Here is a 20,348-nt window from a genome sequence, read left to right as displayed (position 1 = left end):
CTACTCCTGATTTGGGGCAAAGCTGTCACGTATCTGAACCAATTTGGGAAAACTGTGAAGGTCACTTATTTGTAATTCCCCATTTCTTTTCTGCACAACATGCTAGTCTCAAATCAAGTCATTCTGGACCTCCACACTGACTTCTCAAGTTTTCTGGGTTTTGTTTTGTTTTTCTGTTTATCACCAATACCCCTCCCTCCATCCTAATACTATTTTTTGTTTTCAGAGACAGAACCATGATGGTTGGCCTTGAACTTGATCACCCATCTCAGCCATTGCAGTGCTGGGATAGGCATAAATGATAATGTCTGAACCAACACAATCTTTATTCAGATTCTCCCCTCTAGATTGGGTTATGTCAGTAACTTCTCACTAGGTGGTCTTATGAATCCATCTTTCCCTTTTTGCAATCCTTTCTTTACCTTAGAAACGTCAAATCTGGGGCTGAGAAGGTGGCTCAGTGGTAGAGCGCTTGCCTTGCATGCCTGAGGCCCTGGTTCGATTCCCCAGCACCACATAAGCAAAAAGAAAAATAAAAGCTGGAAGTGGCACTGTGGCTCAAGTGGTAGAGCACTAGCCTTGAGCTGAAGAACTGAACTGAACTCGCCCAGGCCGAGTTCAGGCCCCATGACCAGACCCCTCCCCCCCAAAAAAAGAAAGAAAGAAACAGTCAAATCTGACCATGACACTTATCTGATGAAAATTGGCCCCTGACTAAAAACTAAATTCCAAATACCTTAATAGAAGATCTGAGATTTAAAGTTTAATCTCAACCTACTTCCTCAGAATCTTCTTTATCCCCATCCATCAGCAGACACCCTATATTCCAACCTCTATGTGAGAAGAAAATAGAAAAGAAATAAATTAGTTGGTTCCTGTTTGGGTTCCACTAACCATAGACCAAAAGAACTATATGTACACCAAACATGAAGGAAATTGTTCTTCATTATCCTCTGAACAAAGCAACACTAACAACACAATACTAGGGACATAGCATTACACTGTATGATAAGCAACCTAGGAATTAAAAGACACAGTAGTGAGGTTATATTAAAATACAAAACCACTTTATATAAAGTACTTAAACAGTCCTAGATATTGGTGTCCACAGCAGTCTTGGAACAAATCCTCCAGACACTGAAAGACAACTATATAAAGAGCAAGAAAAAAACAAAATTGCAGTCTGTTCTTCCTCTATCCTATTTGCTTCATGACATGTTAAAATTAAAGCTATGTTTCTTAGAAGTACATCCTTCCTGAGAGTCATATTTCCTACGAACATCACCACATCACATTTTTTCCAGCTTTCAGTCTTTCTAGCCAGATGCAATGGCTCACACCTATAACCTCAGCTTCTCAAGAGGCAGAAATCAAAATGATGGTTTGAAGCAGGCTTGATAAAAAGATAAGACCATTTCAATGAAAAGGCTAGGCAGGTGACATGCATGTCACCCTGGCTACTCTGAAAACAGAAGTAGGAGAGTTGTAGTTCATTCTAGCCTTGGCAAGAAAGCCCAAAACTCTACTTGGAATAAAAAGGGGGAGGGGTACAAGGCAGTGTCTCAGAGTAACTGCCTAGCAAGTGCAAGGGTCAGTTCAAACCTCAGTACCACATATGCGCACACATGTGTATGTGCAGGCACGTATACACACATAAAAGGAAAGATTTTCTAACTATATGTGTAACACATTTACAGCTAGGCTGACTTACAAAGGGTTGCTTTCTTGTTCCTAAATGAACTACTTACTTGGTGGGTTTATTCACTCTGTAGACCACAACTCCAATTTGACAATCAATCCTTAACCCCAAATTTTTATTTCGGGGCTAGAAATTTTTCTTTGCTTGGACTTTCTCTATTCATCTATCAGTACCCCTTTACATAGCTCTACATAACGAAAATAAAATAGAATAAGTTCCTAAGATTCATTTAATAGGATTATAATATGATATGATAGTGGGAAAGAAAATGAGCACTGTAGAGAAGCAGACCATGGGAATGAATTCACTTCCTGATTACCCACACCTACACAAGAGCACTGAAACATGAGCCATTTCAAAGGAGAAAGCATTATTGCTAATGTGTACTGCCAAAGGTGTCATGTGTTTATATTTGACAAAGTCATGTATATCCTCTATACAAATAACTGATCTAACATGGAAGTAGAAAAATTAAACATTAAGTATATAACTGAAGAAATATCTCATGGCTGTAGATGACATATTACTTAGAAAAATAAGTGCCCTGAGCTCTAGTTGAAAGCCTTCTGATTTATAAGTATTAGCTGTTATCTCTTCTGAAATGGGCCCATCAAGTACCGTTTTGTTTTACTTTGCAATGTCCAGGCTCAGCTCCAAAGAATAAAGTATAATTAGTGACTCAAACATAATTTATCACTTTGACATCTTTTAAAATACTTCTAAGTCTTCTAAAAATCTTTCCCTAAAAAGATTAAAAAGCTATTGGTTATTTTTCCTTAAAAAAGTTTTCTGAAACATAACTTTCCAAGTACTTTTGCTTCACCTTGTATATAACCATGGTACATAATAAATTAGAAAATAAACAGATGAGAAATATCTTAAGGATATTATTCAAGACAAAAGGATCTGACTAAAAATACCTTCATAAGAGCAATTCTAACAAAAAAAAAACAGCTATAAAAGTGTAAAATGACCACGGAGGAATTTAATCAAAGAGGATCTATAAACTGTACGACACCAACAAAAGAAACTGAAGAAAAGAACAGAAGCACCCACATTCATGGAATGGAAGAATCTTATTAAAATATTGACACAAAGCACTATATATCTGATTTACAGAACCAATGCAATTGTACCAAAATGCCAGTGACATTCTCCATAGAAATATAAGGCACTCCTAAATCTGTATGTAATCATCAAACCAAAGACCCCAAATAGCCAAAGTAATCCTGGGTAAAAAGACAAAGCCTAAGTCATTACAACACTTGACTTCACATTTACTACAAGCTTACTACAAAGCCACAGTTAATCAAAAGGCACAGTCCTCGCATGTATATAAAAATCAAGATAGTTTGTATGTTAGGTTGTTCGGTTTTCAAAACAAGGTCTTCTTCCTATGCAGCCCAAGCTGGCCTCAAATTCAAATCCTAATTCAGTCTCCCAGGTTCCTCGATTACCAACATGTATCATCACATCTACCACCAACACATTTTTGAACAAAGCATCAAGGGCAACAGATGAAGGAATAAAATATGGATGTGATATGTATGTCTGTGTGCTTGTTTATACATACAATGTACATGTACAAATGTATATAATAGATATTTTTTACAAACACATTGTGATGAAATAGGTACTATTATAATGGTATATAATTTGGCAAAAAGGGGAAAAGCAACAAAATCTTGTCCTTTTTAACCACATGGATGGATCTGGAGGTCTTTAAACTAACTGAAGTAAGCCCGGCACAGAAAAACATCCCAATTTTTAATTACCAGAAACTAGAAAAAATAAGGGGTCAGAGGAGAAAAGGGCTGGTCAATGGGTACAAAGTTACAGTTAGATAGAAGGATAAGTTCTAGTGTTTTTGTTTTTTTTGTTTTGTTTGCTTTTGTTGTTCTGTTGGTCATGGGGGCTGAACTCTGGGCGGGTCTAGGCACTATCTTTCAACTCTTCAGCTCAAGGCTAGCGTCCTACCATTTGAGCCACAGTGCCACTTCCAGCTTTTTTCTGCTTATGTGGTACTGAGGAATGGAACCCAGGGAACCCAGGGCTCATGCATGTGAGGCAAGCACTCTACCAATGAGCCAACTTTCCAGCCCAAGTTCTAGTGTTTTAAGGCTGATCACAAAGCACTATATATCTCCATTTAAATACAAGAAAGGATTCTGGGTACACTCACTATTTACAAAAAGGAAAAAGGTAACAGAAATATTTAATTACCTTGACTTAATCATGTATACCTAATGTATACGTGAATCAAAAAAATTACACTATACCTCATAAATCCCTACAATTATGATGCATCAATCAAGAAAATTAAAATATGAATTAGGCAAAATGGCAACTAAATGGCATAAAGTCTCTAATGCTCTTTTGCTAATTTCTAAACATACACATTAAGGGACAGAAACTGTTGTGTTATGATTGACTAAAGCACAACTATATACATCTTTCCTTTTTTTTAACCCAGTCCCAATGAGATTAAAATGTAGTTCACACCTTTCCCCTCAAAAGGTTAAAGAGCCAGAGAAGCATTTATAATCATAATCACCCAATCACATGATCCTCATCAACCCAGTTCAACACAAAAATGATGTTTTGAAGCTTTGACTCTTTTTTTTTTTTTGGGTCGGTTGTGGGGCTTGAACTCTGGGTCTGAGCGCTGTTTCCAGCTCTTCAGCTAAAGGCAAGCACTCTACCACTTGAGCCACAGTGCCATGGTGGTTTATTGGAGATTAGAGTCTCACAGAGTCAGGCTGGGAAGGTGGCTCAGTGTAGAGTGCTTGCCTTGCATGCACGAGGCCCTGGGTTTGATTCCCCAGCACCACATAAGCAGAAAAAAGCCGGAAGTGACACTGTGGCTCAATGGTAGGGCAGTAGCCTTGAGCTGAAGAGCTGAGGGACAGTGCTCAGGTCCACAGTTCAAGCCCCATGACAGACAAAAAAAAAAAAAAAATGCCTAGTAGAGTCTTATGGACTTTCCTGCCCAGGCTGGCCTTGAACCGAGAGCCTCAGATCTCAGCCTCTTGAGTGGCTAGGATTACAGGCATGAGCCACCGGGGCCTAGCTGCTGACTCTTCTCAATTTCACATCATCACATTTACCTCAGTGGGTAAAGCTTTTAAACGAAGCTGCTGTCCTCACCTCACCCACCATAGGATTTCGGATATGAATGATTTACATGATCTATCAGGCTCTTGAATTCTAATAGCAAGGACATAATGTCCACAATTGGTAACTTCCATCTTAAAGAAATCATCATGCTATGGGTGTGAAGCAATTTGAATAAAATATAAAAAGAAAACAAAAAAAATACTGTACATTATACTTTTGGTCCATTTCAAAACTCCTTAGTTTAGGAACAAGAGTCTGTTGTGCTGGCTCCACGTAAAGGTCTTACCTGTTTGGCTTTGGGATTCTTCTCATTTGTGTTCCCATCCATTCCTCTCAGAACACTGATGAAATCTTTCTTGGAAACAGTAGATACCAACTTAGCTTGTTTTCGAATAGAGCCTCCTGCTTCTTTTACCTTTTCATCCACATTCTTTTGATGTTTCTGGACGGCATTAAATAGCTGCACCACACCCCTAAAGAATGCAAAGCGACCAGAACACTGAAATTTATTAACATTTGCAATGAAAGTCTTGAATGGTTTAAAAAAATCTGAAAATGAACATAAATTTCACTAAATAACTTTTGTGCAATTATAACTAAGAATTACTTTTTATACAAAATATATGTAATGGGCAGAGACACACAAGTGGAAGGAAGAGCCAGGATTTATTGTTTTGTAGACTAAAGCATTGAACACTAGAAAGGATCTGCTGTGTCTTAATTTCATCTGCAAATTGGAAATTTAGAAGGTAATTATATGTATTTATCTTTAATGTTTGTGTTATGAAACTAATTTTAAAATCCCATTTTTAGAGCGAGAGACACTTGCCCAATGCACGAAGCCCTGAATTTAATTCCCAGCACCTCTAAAAACTTGCTTTTAAAGATACTCAGCTTTAAGATTTTGTCCTAGATAAGTTCATGCCAAGATAAATCTGAAGACTAAGGGGCAAAGGTGGTGTATAAGAGAACATAGGTAGGAAGCCAAACACAAAAGTTTATCCGAAAAAAACTAAAAGTAGAATAGAACTGGAGATGTGGCTTTTGTGATACAGTACCTGCCCATCAAGCAGGAGTACAGGCTCCTGAGCACTAATGCAACTGGTCTGAATTATTATGTGGTATAAATGTAAAATACATGATGAAATTTTAAGGACTATATAAAAAAAGTTTTAAAATCATATTGATACCTATTTTGTATTACTTTTGAAATGTTTTAAATATATTAAATATTATCGAAATTAACTTCCCATCACTCACATTACTTTTATTTTACAATAAAGCTACGAGAAAGTTTTAAATTATGGAAGTGGTTCACATTATAACTCTTCCGGATAGCACTGACTTATTATAAATCTATTCCAACTCTAAAATTCTAGAATCTATAGCTCCTTCCTAGAATAATTCTTAGTAGCGGCAATCTGCCATGGGCCAGCACATCCTGAGTATTCTTACCAAGTTTTGCAAGAGAAGGAGCCTGACTGTTCTTTTATAAAGTGACTTCTCTCCCAACAAACCATAGCTTTGGCAAACCTTATAAAACCAACATTCCCCAGCATAGTGTGCCTCTCTTGCCCCTGTGGTACAAAGATGACCAGTGAGAATATGAAGCTCCAGCTATAGCTTTTGCCATGAGTAATGAAGTCCCTATGTCTTGGACCCAGAAATCTCTTGTCTTCTAAAATACAGGCTGGACTGTTAGCTCGGAAAAAAACCCATGCCCTTTAGCAGGGCCAACACCACAGTGAAACAAATGAAGTGCCTACAAAATTTGAGGAGACACTCCTCTCATTCTCCTGTGCTAATCCTACAGCTCTCTAACTCTCAGAGAAACCAAACACACTGGGGAGAAATTAGGTGTCCCATGACACACAGTAAGTAAAAGTCAGTGCTAGCATTTCAACTCTTTCAAGCAGTCTGGTCTTATCATATATGCCCCTAATCATCCTACCACCTCATTAATACCTAGATGGATTAGAAAATGACCAAATTAATCTAAGTAACTAACACCAAACATAATTGCTATACTCCTTAAGTAGCAGTTTCAATGTCATCTCCTCTAGAAGCATTCCTAGCTCACTGGAAGAATGTCCTGTTGTGTGTTCCTACAACACAGAACGTGTCTGTATTCTCAGAGAGATGAATTCCTACTGATGAAATGCAAGGACCACCCAGCAGCCACCGGAATTTACTTATCTTTGGATCCAAAGGCATGAAATAAGTGTTTGGTGCCAGAGATTTTAAAAAATAAAGTAAAAAGGAAAAGAATAGCATGAAGCTGTCATAATAGAGTAACTTATTATCCTATAAATAAATAGAAGATAACAACAAAACAAAAAAACCCTCTAGTGCCATAAATTCAGATAACTATGATTAGAGAAATGTTCTTGTGATTATAAAGACAAGATGACCTGAAATAGGTTCATACTAAATACACAGAGTACATTCTTCCTCATAAGACCACCAGAATGTTTGACTGGATACAGTATTCAATAGCAGGCTCAACTATATATCACTTAGGTCTGAGAAGGCAGTTTAGTGAGTCAAATCGGATGAAAAATAGACCACTATCAAAGCTTTAGTCTAGTTATTTTGTAAAGGGGAAAAACACTATCTTACCTTGTTGCAATTCTCTGAAGATTTCTTTCTGTTTCTTTGTCTTTGACAACATCTGGCTTTACTCTGCACATCATTTCCCACTCCCGCTTCTTATCAAGCTGTGTTATAAATATTGTTATGTGAAAGGGTATTAGGCATTTTTGAAAGTGCAGCAAACTTTGATGTGACACTCTATGAAAGGACAAAGGTAATAAATCATTCTGGCTTAGGTTGTCATGGGGACTTTTTCAAAAAAAGAAAACCACACTTTTCGGGGTTCAGCTCAGAGAGCCTATGGTTAATACTCAGTTTGCCACATGAGAGGCACAAAGTGAGTTTCTGTCAGGGTCACTGACAGCAGGAGTCTGGAGAGCTGCCAGCATGGCCAGCCAGCACACAAGGTAGGATGTCAGACAGCCACACAACCTGACCTGCCGCCACCACAACTGGAGAAGGACACAGGCAAGAAGCCAAGCTATCTGCTTTAGCAACTCCAAGTTTAAGCACTCCTCTTTATTTTCAAGAGGTGACTTATCAATTGTGACTTCCTAAGACTGTGTATTCGCTTTTAAAAGAACTGTATCGGACAGACTATAATCCTAGATACTCAGTAGCCCGAGATCTAAGGATCACGGTTCAAAGTCAGCAGGGGCAGGAAAATCTGTGAGATTTTTATCTCCAATAAACCACCAGAAAATTGGAACTGGTACTGTGACTCAAGTGGTAGAGCACTTGCCTTGAACTGAAGAGCTCAGGGACAATGCCCAGGCCCAGAGTTGAAGCCCCACAACTGACAAAAATAAATAAATTAATGAACTGTATCATACCCAGATATTCATACAGTGATCATTTTTCTCTGCACAAAATCATTTAAATCCACTTCTCCTCTCACAGAACATCTGACCAATACTTTTACCACTGGGCCAAAACAGAAGGGGAGCTGGGAAATAAGAAACCCCCACAGAATATGGTGGAGTTCAGAATGGCCTCCAAGTAGTAGCCTGATTTGCTTGGTACATTGTTCAGGTCTGTCAGGCCAACATTTAAGCAAACATCAAATATACTGATATAATGAACTCATTACCTAGAAGCTAATAGGCATGAAAAACATTCATATTGGGATAGGTGGGAAAATGTCTCCTTTTATTTCTTCCTTTCTCTCTCATCTATTTCTCAGTCTGTACTGATGAAAATATCTAACAGCAAAACTATATTCTCTGTGAAGATTAGCCTGATTCCTTCCTAAATAGATTCTTCTCCAAATCAGAAATCTTAATGCTAATTTACAGTCTCCACCGGAAGATGTTGTATAAAAATATTTGTCACTGCTATTTTGTGTTCCTCAGTATAACCAACATGCTAGCATTTGAGAAAAATTATAGAATCTTCCTGGCTTTAGAAACTCTTGTCTTCACAAGAATTTTGATTAAATTAAATTAAAAATTCTAATATTTAAGGCCTCTTCTAGCTTTATCCAATTAATAAACAATTATTCAATTTTTAGTTGAAATGCTAAAATTTTACAGATATTTATCTTTTTCTTTTTTTTGGTTTGTCATAGGGCTTGAACTCTGGGCCTGGTGTGCTGTCCCTGAGCTCTTCAGCTCAAGGCTAGCGCTCTACCACTTGAACCACAGTGCTGCTTCCATTATTTATTTTAAAGTGGAATGAGAGTATTGAATTAATAATAGAATATATGTTGTGTGTTATGTTTCTAAGATGTTTAAAAATGTCCATCTTTGTCGGCTTTTACACAGTGCAAGCATTTGTTTTGAAACAAGATTAGTATGTGGTAAACAAAAGGAAATATATGTCACTAAAATCTTTTTTCTTTCATTGCTATCTATAAAGCACTTCTTAGAAGTTCGCAGTTTACATTATCAGTCACTTTTCTCCCTTGAGAAAAATCAAACTTTTCCTAGTAATCAAATATTTTAAGGGAGATACTCCGTCAAGTACAAGGGATTTAAAATGTTAAGTTTATTTTTACACTACACAACAGAAAACATACCTACCTTTTTGGCATTTTATTAAGGAATTTTAATCTTAATAATGACTTAATGAAAGGCCAAAAGGTTTAACCAAAGCATAATGAGTTTATCTAACACAAAAATGGCATTTTTAGGATCACAACCAACCTGAGTCATGTATTTAATTATTTTTTAAAAAAAGGGTTTTCAGTAAAAATTAACAAAATGTACTTCTCATAATTCCAACACTAATGATGCCAACACATGGACAACTAAAACAAATAATACATTGAGGACTCAGAGTTCCTGCTCCAAGTATAATTACTTAATTTGAGAAAGTTAAATTTCCTCAGAGTTTACATTTCTATTTCTTTGCTTAGATGACTATAAGGTAAGCATGCTCAATGGAGTCATTCAGACTGTTTCTGAATGTAACATTGGTTAGCCACCACCCACCCCCACCCTCACCTAAAAAGCAGGTTTAAAATTGGAATGTCAGTGAGACAAACACAGTAGGAACTGTAAGGGGCAGATAAGGGCTATCCCAGGGAAACAATGTAATCTAAAGACAACTGAAAAGCACACACCTGTTTTCTTTTCTCTATTCTTTCTTGCTTTAGCTTTTCTTTCTCCTTCTCTAGATCTTTGTTTCTGATGAGAATGGTAGACTTGCTTTTAGGAGTTTTTTTGTTAAGGATTCTAGCCATGGCATCTGCCCAGCCTGTGTTAGTCCCAGTACTCGATTCCGCAGCATTTTCCATTTCTTTGTCACAGGGTTCCACATTATCCTCATTGTCAGCTTCTACTGCTTCTTCATCAGACAACTGATCCACTCCCCATCCACAGCTTCCCTCAGAACCTAAGAGCAAAAGCAAGCTTCAGTATCCTCTTGAGTAGACCTCTGGTTCCCTTCTTGATGTTTCCCCTGCCTTTACTCTTGTAAGGACAGACTTTTCTGCAGTAACTATGGGGAGCAACAGGAATGTCTGTCTTGTTGGTATCAACCCCACACTAGCCCAGCCACACTTGACAGGGAGGTCTCTGGTGGCTTCAAGACCAAGGACCCAGCAGCAGACACAAACCCAACTGCAGTCAGGTTGGTGAGAGATGCAGCTATGGAACCCAGAAGGAAGCACCCAAGACACAGATCTGTGTCATTAAACTGAAGGGACTAATGAAGACTATGTCAAAAACAAACAAAAACTTTACTATATTAGAAAAATGGTGTTACTTTCTCTAAGGAATCTGGCCTATAATTTAAAATTCTGAATTTGTGTATAGAAAGAAATTAAAATCCAGCTTTATTTTTAGGAGTTTGAGCACTATAAATATTGGTCATTTTTAACTTTGGGGGAAAAATAACTTTCTAATGATGTGTGTAAGATACAAAAGATTCAACTGCACTGTTGGGTGGCCAAATGATAATACCAACTTCTTAGTTCAAAGTAAAAATTTGTATGTGTACTGCTGAAAATTTCATCACTGAGAACCAACAAAGACTGTCAAGCCTGATATTGGCTCATCATTTAAGATTCAGATGGCTAAGGTCAGCGGACTGGCAGAAACAACAGTGTAGTTAGTAGTTCAGCCTGGAAACCAACTTCTGGAAAGCTGTGGCTTAGCAGCCAGCCCTTTTTCACTTCTGAAATGACTTGCCTACTTTCCTCAATGCTTCCTCTTCTGAAACCTGAAGTTCATGTCAATACAACAAAGAAGACTTGGGGTCATGGCGTTCCCCTGTCTGTTGTGCCCAAGGAGCCATGTTGACTTTCTCCTTTCTCTGCCCTTCCCCACTCTTTTAACAGGCACATTGTGACAAATGGCACTAGTCTGTTGGAAGTCCCTGAGCTGAAACTTTTACCCTAAAACTCCAGTAATAAATATATTAGGTATAGTGCTCAGAGTCAGCAACATTACACAGAAACACTACTTTTCTCTAATAAGCACACATCAAAATGTAAAGAAGCCTAATGGCTCAAAAGTTTATGTGAATGAACTAAAATAAAAATCTTTACCAATTTGTGGTAAAGTATCAAAACTACAACATTGACGTCTAATGTTTCATTCCAGGTGCACTTACACACAAATCATAGCAAATTTCAACACTACTGTTGTCAGCCAAAATGCATTATGTTTATGTAAGCCACTCCAATTCACCTCTGAAATCTTGTCTGTCTTTCTTTGGTGAGCTTTTTCTCAATTTGGATTATAACATGCATCTGATGGAAACATAAGAAATCTGAAAAGTTTGTAACACTACCTTACCCTACCATGAAAAAAAGAAATTTCCAAGGAACTTGCAGAAGTCATAGTTTTTGATTTTTAAAGAAGTTTCTAGTCTGACATTTGTTACATATGGAAATGATGTTTTATATGACTAAATTAAAACTGTCAGCCTGGCGCCGATGGCTCTTAACCTATAATCCTCACTACTTAGGAGGCTGAGTTCAAAGCCAACCCAAGCTCAGCAGGAAAGTCCATGAGACTCTTAGCTCCAAGTACCACCAACAAGCAGGAAGTAAAGCTTTACCTCAAGTGGTAAAGCCCCTGCCTTAAGCAAAAAGCTTAGGGAAAGTACTGCCTAAGACCTGAGTTAAAGCCCCAAGATGAAAGAGTAAAAGAAAGGAAGGGAAGGAAGGAAAAGAAGGAAAGGGAAGAAAGGAAGAAAGGGGGACTGGGAAGGTGGCTCAGTGGTAGAGGGCTTGCCTTGCATGCATGAGGCCCTGGGTTCGATTCCTCAGCACTACATAAACAGAAAAAGCCAGAAGTGGTGCTATGGCTCAAGTGGTAGAGCGCTAGCCTTGAGCTGAAGAGCTGAGGAACAGTGCTTAGGCCCAGTTTAAGCCCCACAACTGAAAAAAAAAAAATAGAGGGGGGGGAGGGAGGGAAGGAGAAAAAAAGAGAGAAAGGAGAAAGAGAGAGATAAGGGGGGAAGGAAGGGAGGGAGGAAGAAAAAAAAATGTGTTTCCAGGATACTATTGTACTAACACTTTGCAAATCAAAGAGAACAGGTTCTTAACTTTTTACTGAATCTTAATGATATGAGACTTTCTTCAATTTTCACTAACCAGTCTTTAATAGCAGAAAGCACAATTCCAGGCATCTAGGACACAGGTGAAAATCACCAGACAAGTGAAAATTTCCTTTAGAGTCCATTATTTCTGCACTCTGAAAGTGTGGAGATCAATGGCGGGCACAGAGGACACTTATGGGAAATGACAAAAAGTTCCATTTATGTCAGTGTTCCAAATCAGAGCTACCCAGGACCCAGTAGCTAAAAGAGGCTATGCAGAATGCTTCAAATATGTCTAGCATGACTGAGAAATTTGTTATCTCATTTTAATTTCATTACATTTCAATAGTCACATTTGGCTGAGACAGAGCAAAATTAGACCTTTGAGTTACAAGGTAGATGGAAAGTATTTCTCATCTTTTACCATCTTTCTCTCAAACCTCCAGCTCCTTTTCAAACTTGTCTGCCCCTGACCCTAGACAGGACCAAGAGCTGGTGGGAAAGAGCCATTTTTCCTTGGCCATTAAAACTGAGACAAAGTTTAAAGAAGATGCACAGTCCCAGTATTTACTGAGCACCCATAAGTGATAAACGAAAAATAAAGAAATGAAAAAACTAAATCTAGGTTTCTCTCCTTGAAGAACTGAAAAAGTTTAGGAAGAGAAAAAAATTACGATTAAAAAGTGTTCTTGAAAAAAAAAAGCAATGAAGAAAGGGTGATCCAGTATATGGGATGTATTAGAGAAAGTTTTACAATGATATTCAAATTTGTTCTTAAAAGGCAAAGTAAGAGCAAGGTATGAAAAATGAAATGGGGGCAAGGAAAGGAATTAAGATTCTGTACTCCAGGCAAACTGAGCCTAACCAGAAACAGACTAGATCTGAGTCAGAGATCTGTTTGAAAATTACTTCTGTAATTCTGAGCAGGAGAAATCAGCATGTCCAAAGGCACTGAGAATCTTAAAAGAGGATGACATTTTTATAAAATGGCAAAAAGTTCAGATTAGCTAAAATATGAAGATTTGAGGACTAGATGGTAACTGAAAATCTCATAAAAATCTGATTTATGGTCCAAGAAAAGTATATATTAACTAAAAAATTAAAACAAAGGGTTTAAATGTTCTACACTATAGGTATGTTCTTCCAGGGAGAAGTTCAACTGCTGATTTTTTTTTCTTCTAGTACTTACTTTTAGGTTTTTATCCTTTGAAGTTTCATTAGATAAAGGTTTTTCTCTTACAAATGCAATAACACTTTGGGGCTCTAAGCTGCCCAACACTTAACTTACTTCACACCTTTGAAATTTACCCTATGTCAAGTAGAATCCCTCACATAAAGCTGATTGAGACCAGCTCAAAGGTCCTCTGGGTTCAATCTCAACTCCAAGCACTAAGCTAAGTGATGTTTTGCAAGTTAGGTAATTTTTGGTGTTAATTTCTGCAAAAAAAAAAATATATATATATACATATATATATATATATATATATATATATATAAACTACCTGCTTCATCAAGTTCTCATGATCATTAAATGAGCTAATAAAGTTCTTAATGCCTAGCCATGGTAAACACCATTAAATTGTGGATTACATAGCACAAACACATGCATACACAAACAGACACATCAGGCACTGAATTTTTACATGGCTGTGGTAAAGAAGGAAAAAGGAAAGAAAACTGCCAATATCTGACATTTGTGCAATGTAATTGAGTTGCTGAACAAGAAAGTTTCTGTGACCAGTTACAGCAGAGTCAGGCCTGGCATTCTGTCTTGATTCCATTGCCAACAGCACGTTACCTAACCCCTTTGTGTCTCTCTGCTTCTTTATTACTGGAGTGGGAATAAAAGCTGTACCTACCTTACAGAACTATTTGGTTGATAAATGAGATGCACATGAATAGCATGTGGAACATTTATTTAGTGCTTACTGAACAAATGATAACTGATGTTCAGAGGGCACATAAAGATAAAAAGAGGTACAGATTGACCCACTGCAACAATGAGATGTACAAGATGCTATGTCGAAAAACGAACTTTACAATTTAGGTGTATGGGGGGGGGGCGGTAAGCTGAGGAGGTAGGAGGGAAGGGATTGTAGGGGAAAAACAAAGGAGCAGGCAACAATGCTGGATAAGAAATGTACTCACTACCTGCTCATGTAACGGTAACCCTTTTGTACAGTATTTTCACAATAAAAACTTAATTTAAAAAAAAAAGAGGATAGGAAGATACAGCAGTGGAAGAAATGCAAGAGCTTAAAGAAAAATGCCCAAAATGAAAATTCATTAAAATGGCCTAATTATGCCTCCGACCATGATTTCAGCCCCCATGTGCATGCCTTCCTTCTTTATTTCCACCAGTGGTCAATGCTTCTGTCCCACAGCTGTTTAGCATACAATAAAATAACAAAACCACCTAAGTTTAGAGCTAGCTAATAAAGCACTTTTAGGCATTATAACTGTCCTTATTGTTCTATTTACATAGGATGATTCTGAAACTGAGAACAGTTAAAAGCAGGCCAAAGTTATAAAGCTAATGGGGCAGAATGATGGGGCTGTTGCATGTCTAAGACATTCCAAGACGTGGAATCAAAGATTCAACTCAGACTCATGTGTACTGAACTAATACAGTTGAAATTAACTAAAGGATAGTTTAATAAAACTTGAGTACAGAAGGTATTTCTATCTGAGCCTCAGTGAAACAAGAGTCCACCCCTTGTCTTCATGCTGATTTCAACCTAAGCATGCATGCACAAGCCCCCTGGTTTTCCTAAGCTTGGCCGAAGTACTGCTCCCCATGCTGTTGTAAATCATGTTTTACTCAGGCTGCACAGACTTTCCTGCCAATTACTACTAAATTTAGAATATTACAAACTTGATGCTTTAAATTTTCTTTAAAAACACTAAGCTTTGAGAAAAAAAAATGAAGACATTCCAGCTTTCCATAATAACCAAAAATAAAAGGGAAGGGCCACCATGGGACAATGCTGTCAGATGTAATTACAGGAGCTATCAGGACAAGCAAAAGCAGAGAGAGCCTGGAAATCATCTGCTTCCAAAGTCTGTCCTGTAAATTGCTAACCCACTCAAGTATGGCTATGATATACTTCATTTCTTAGGCATGTCCCTTTGCTATTTTAAGTTACTTAAATGATGAAGAAGGCTATAAGTGACAGACTGATGAAAAGCACATTTATCTGCTAGGGTATTATACCTTAAATACAGCTTTGTAGTTTATCAAAAAATGAAGGGCTCTCTCCTAGGACCTTCTAAATTGGATTGTTATCAAGTCCTGGGTTAGAAATAGATGACCATTTTCCCTATATGTGAGTAGAACAATCTAGGCTTTTTTTTTTTTCTGTCAAAAAAAACCTCCTGCAATTACCATCCCCACCATTTTATAATTACTTTCTATGGGGGAGAGGTCAATCGGGATCAAGGCACTAGATAACAACCATGAAGGCTTTTTTACCTGGTTGAGTTACTGACCACAGCAGCTTTTTTTCCCAGGCTATATAAGCGTAGTTAGTATTGTACCTAAATCTCCTTCAATGTACTAAGTCAATAAACACAAATAGTTCAAGGGTAACTTATAGGTTGAGTCTACCCTCTTCTCCAGATACTATCAGCCATTGTTTTTACTTTTCACTTGAGGAAACTTACTGATTGGAGTTTTCGTTTCTATTTATAATTGCAAACTTAAGAACCAAGTAGACACCTCTAACAATAACCAAGTAATAAATCTAATCAGTTCAAAGGTAATCCTGTTAGGAGCATTATCCTCCTGTTTATACTGCTTGACAGTCATGTATTACTTAAGGTGCAGGCTGCAACATTTCACCTTCTAGTTAAAAAATCAAGTATCTCTGATCCAGCTTAATAGTAACATGTTACAATATACTTTACTAATGTCTATAGTTTGCAGTCTCTTCATGTGCCCCACCCTTTCTACTTTTTCAGAATCATCATCTGAAAACTTTGACTAATAGCTCTACCCTGGCCATGTGTACATAATTATCTGAACTAGAAAAGCCATTCCATGGATGACCTTTCTAGAAATACATGATTTCACAAGAAGAAAACAGATTTCTTAGACTAAATAGCAAATTCTGAGTTAAACCAAAGAAAGATGTACACCATAAACCAACTTACACTACTGAATTTATTACACAAAAAGGCCTTTATTATTATTTATCACAGATGGCCTGAGTCATGAAAAGAACTCTGAAGAGATGGCAAGAGGCTGAGGTGAGACCACAATGAAGTAAGAGGCTGGGATTCACCCTTTCTCCTCTTCTCCAAGTCCTGGGAGCCTGTGAAGGTGTTTTGTTTTCTCATTATCTCTTTTAATGAATAAATGAACTACACAGACTGTCAACATGAAACATCATCCACCAGAGGTAGAAATTCATGAACCTCACATATCAAATCTAAAAAGAAGCCCAGATAAGAGAATTAAAGGTCAAAAAACTAACACAAGATGCTACATGCTATGGTTTTAAAGATAAAAGATCCCAAACAGATTATCCAGATATGAAGAAGTTGGATAAAGTGGAGTTTAACCTAGTGTAATAAACAGTTGAATCTAAAAGTACTGAAAGACAGTTTAGAAAGCTACAAGAAATTTTTGAACATATTCTATATCTTAATGAAAAGGAGAATCCAAAGCAAAGTGAACTCCAAGGCAAGGACACAAGAGGTTTTCTTTGCTGTTGTTCTTAATGTACTGTGTGATTTCTTTTTTCTTTTGTGATTTTTTCCCCCTATGGTTTATTCCCTGTTGTCACTAAATTCGATGTTGGTACCATGGGTATTTTATGTACGTTTATCTGAATTAGGGATGGGAAAGGGAACAAAAAAATGGTGAGACAACGGACAAAGAAGGAACCTATGCAACAGTGATTCTCACAAGACTGTATGTTGGAAATGATCTGTACAACTTGTGGATAGGGGGATAAAAGGGAGAGAAAGGGGGAGAAATATGAGGGAGGGGGGAACAAGACAAGAAATGTACTATCTTACTTATGTAACTGTAACCCTTCTGTACATCACCTTGACAATAAAATTAATTTTACAAAAGGAGAATCACATATTTACAAAGAAATTGAGAAATCCTGAAGTAGAATATGAGAAGAAAAAGGATAACTTAGCCACGATTTTGATGCTGTCAATAACTCTTCGTTTGTGGAAGTACATGCCACATGCTGCCTCCATCACCTTGACGCAGGACATTCCATCTACATCCGGATATCAAGCCATTCTCTATCCTTGAGAAAACCTCAGCCTGCTTTACTCCAAATGGAGTACTTTCTATCTTTCCTCTTCTTGGACATGGTGTTTTACATTTGCCACCATACAGAAAAATCCCTAGTCCTCTACATGGTCCACCCCCTCCCTAAGTCTAGCAGATGTATGGCCACAAAGCAAGTTTTTTGTTTTAAAGATGAGGACACGTTGTCAAGTCCTGAACTTGGTCTAGCAGGGTCAAAATGACGTTTCCAGCACCAGTAAAGATGATAGCTATATACAATACCCATGGTACCAAAATCGAATATAGTGACAACAGGGAATAAACCATAGGAGGAAAAAAAAATCACAAAAGAAAAAAGAAATCAAACAGTACATTAAGAACAACAGCAAAGAAAAACCTCTTGTGTCCATGTCTTGGAGTTCATTTTGCTTTGGATTCTCTTTTTCATTAAGATATAGAATATGTTCAAAAATTTCTTGTAGCTTTTTATACTGTCTTTCAGTACTTTTAGATTCAACTGTTTATTGCACTAGGTTAAGATGATGGATCAAGATAATGACACTAGCACTGATGAAAGTGGCACTGACTCATCAGACAGCAGTGAGGGGATGAATTTGTGCATGAAGATGATAGTGAAGGATACACCACTGAAGAGAAAAAAATTAATTTGTTTAATTTGCAAATATCCTTGGAAAGCCAAGGAAGAAAAAGAAAACCTAAAGTGGCTATGATGCACTGAATGGCCAGACGAGGTATCCCTGAGGGATGGAAAGTAGAATTTTCAGAGGATAATAAACTTCATTCTGAAGCAGAAAGTCACAAAAGCAGCATAAAGAGGATTCTCACTCTAATCACACATTCACTGCTTTTTCACAGCCCCAGGATCCTCTTCCTAATCCTCCCTCTTCCTCCCCGTGTGCTCCTCCTCAGATACAAGCACCTTCCTTGCCAGGACAACCTCCTCTTGGATCACCTCTAGGGGTCCTCTATTCCTGAGATCACCTGGAATACCAGGACTCCAGGGGTCCAATTACCCCTTGGCCCACCACCAGGCCCTCTTCCAGATGGAGAAGCTAGGTGAAAACAACTACATTGAAAGCTAAACGACACAGAAGCAATCGTTAAGAGACAGTGATGCTGAAAGAGCATGCTACTAGCACAGCATAAGCAGGTACAGGATATAGGAGATAGCACACAGAGTCCAAGGAACTAGGAGCTCAGAGTACTATGGCACAAGCCACCTAAGAATGAAGTGAGCCCCAAGCAAGAAGCCTAGGGATGCCAGGTGAGCAGGAAGCCCCTGGTCAGATCATACAAACTGGACATGCACACTGGTCAGTCATAAAGATATTCAGCCCATCTGTTATTTGTGGCTTCTGTATTTGTGAAATTAGTGACATGGCAATATTTATTTGGGAAAAAAAACCAAAACACTTGTGCTTTCACGATCATCTACAGACAGACTACCAGAGTGGTGAAGCCTTCCCTTCTTAGTCTCCCTGTGTCCAGATACCCAGCAAAGGTCACATTCTGGCTTTTTGTTTCAGCTTTCATAGTGTCAACAGGTGTCCTGAATCTATCGCAAGGCACATTTTTCATAGTTTTGTGCATACTCTTAGTAAGCAATATATAAAATGCTTGCAAGGGTACTACACAGGAAAGTACTGTCTAGTGTCCCTAAGCCAAAAAAATAAATAAAAACAACTTTTTCCTTTGTTAGACAAGCTTTACTCAAACACAAGTTATATTGCAGTTGGCCATGAAAGCTTAATGTTAAAGTAATACATATTAGTAACCACAACACACCTAATAACGATTCAAGGACAAAAAGATCCTGACTAAGGCCTCATGGAGACTATCCCTGCATTTCTCCCAAAGCATTAAGTGTTTTTTTTTCTTTCTTTCTCAGTTGTGGGGCTTGAACTCAGGGCCTGGGCTCTCTCTGTCACTGAGCTATTCTGCTCAAGGTGAGTGCTCTATCACTTTCAGCCACAGCACCACTTCTCTGGTGGTTAACTGGAGATAATCTCACAGACTTTCCTGCCTGGGCTAGCTTTGAACCGTGATCCTCACATCTCAGCCTCCTGAGTAGCTAGGATTACAGGCATGAACCACTGGTGCCGGACTCTAAAAGCATTAATTCTGTGTTAGTTATGTGTATAGAGCATTATCATAAATAGTGAAAATCCATACATTCATAAAACATAAGCATTTAACTTTCATAGAAATAATAATTTAATCTTTCATGTCATTACCTAGATTTGCTGCAACACAACAATCTTAATTGTTCACTGAACTGAACTGAATAATTAGGTTTCCACATTATACAGAAACTTCCTTAACTCATGATGTAAATGACCTACGAGAACCTTAGAACTTAATCAGTATTTGTAATAATGCATTAACAAAAAAAGAACTTTCCCACTTCAAATTACAGAGAACTGAACAGATAAATCCAATTTCCACCCAAATTTGTAAGCAGTACTGATATTTTGTTCCAAATCTAATAGCATTTCTTTCTGTTCTGGACAACAATTTTCTTTTTCTTTTTTTTTGTCGGTCGTGGGGCTTGAACTCTGGGCCTGGGCGCTGTCCCTCAGCTCTTCAGCTCAAGGCGAGCGCTCTACCACTTGAGCTACAGCGCCACTTCCTGTTTTCTGGTGGTGTATTGGAGATAGGAGTCTCACGGTCTCTCCTGCC

General features: G+C 37.9%; 1 protein-coding gene across 1 annotated transcript in view; it reads right to left on the bottom strand.

The window, feature by feature from the left end:
• Rrp15 (ribosomal RNA processing 15 homolog (S. cerevisiae)) overlaps positions 1-20,348 on the bottom strand; it is a 33,010-nt gene that overhangs the window by 10,815 nt on the left and 1,847 nt on the right. The window contains exons 2-4 of the mRNA XM_013015388.1: positions 9,972-10,243; positions 7,436-7,533; positions 5,103-5,289 (exon numbers count right to left, since the gene is read on the bottom strand). Of these exons, the coding sequence (XP_012870842.1) occupies positions 5,103-5,289; positions 7,436-7,533; positions 9,972-10,243 (557 nt within the window). The remainder of the gene's footprint in view (positions 1-5,102; positions 5,290-7,435; positions 7,534-9,971; positions 10,244-20,348) is intronic.

The sequence above is a fragment of the Dipodomys ordii genome, unplaced genomic scaffold, assembly GCF_000151885.1.
Source record: "Dipodomys ordii isolate 6190 unplaced genomic scaffold, Dord_2.0 Scaffold26, whole genome shotgun sequence".
Lineage (NCBI taxonomy): Eukaryota > Metazoa > Chordata > Mammalia > Rodentia > Heteromyidae > Dipodomys > Dipodomys ordii.
Note: the sequence above shows the minus strand (reverse complement) of the source record. Positions and strands in the feature narration are given on the sequence as shown.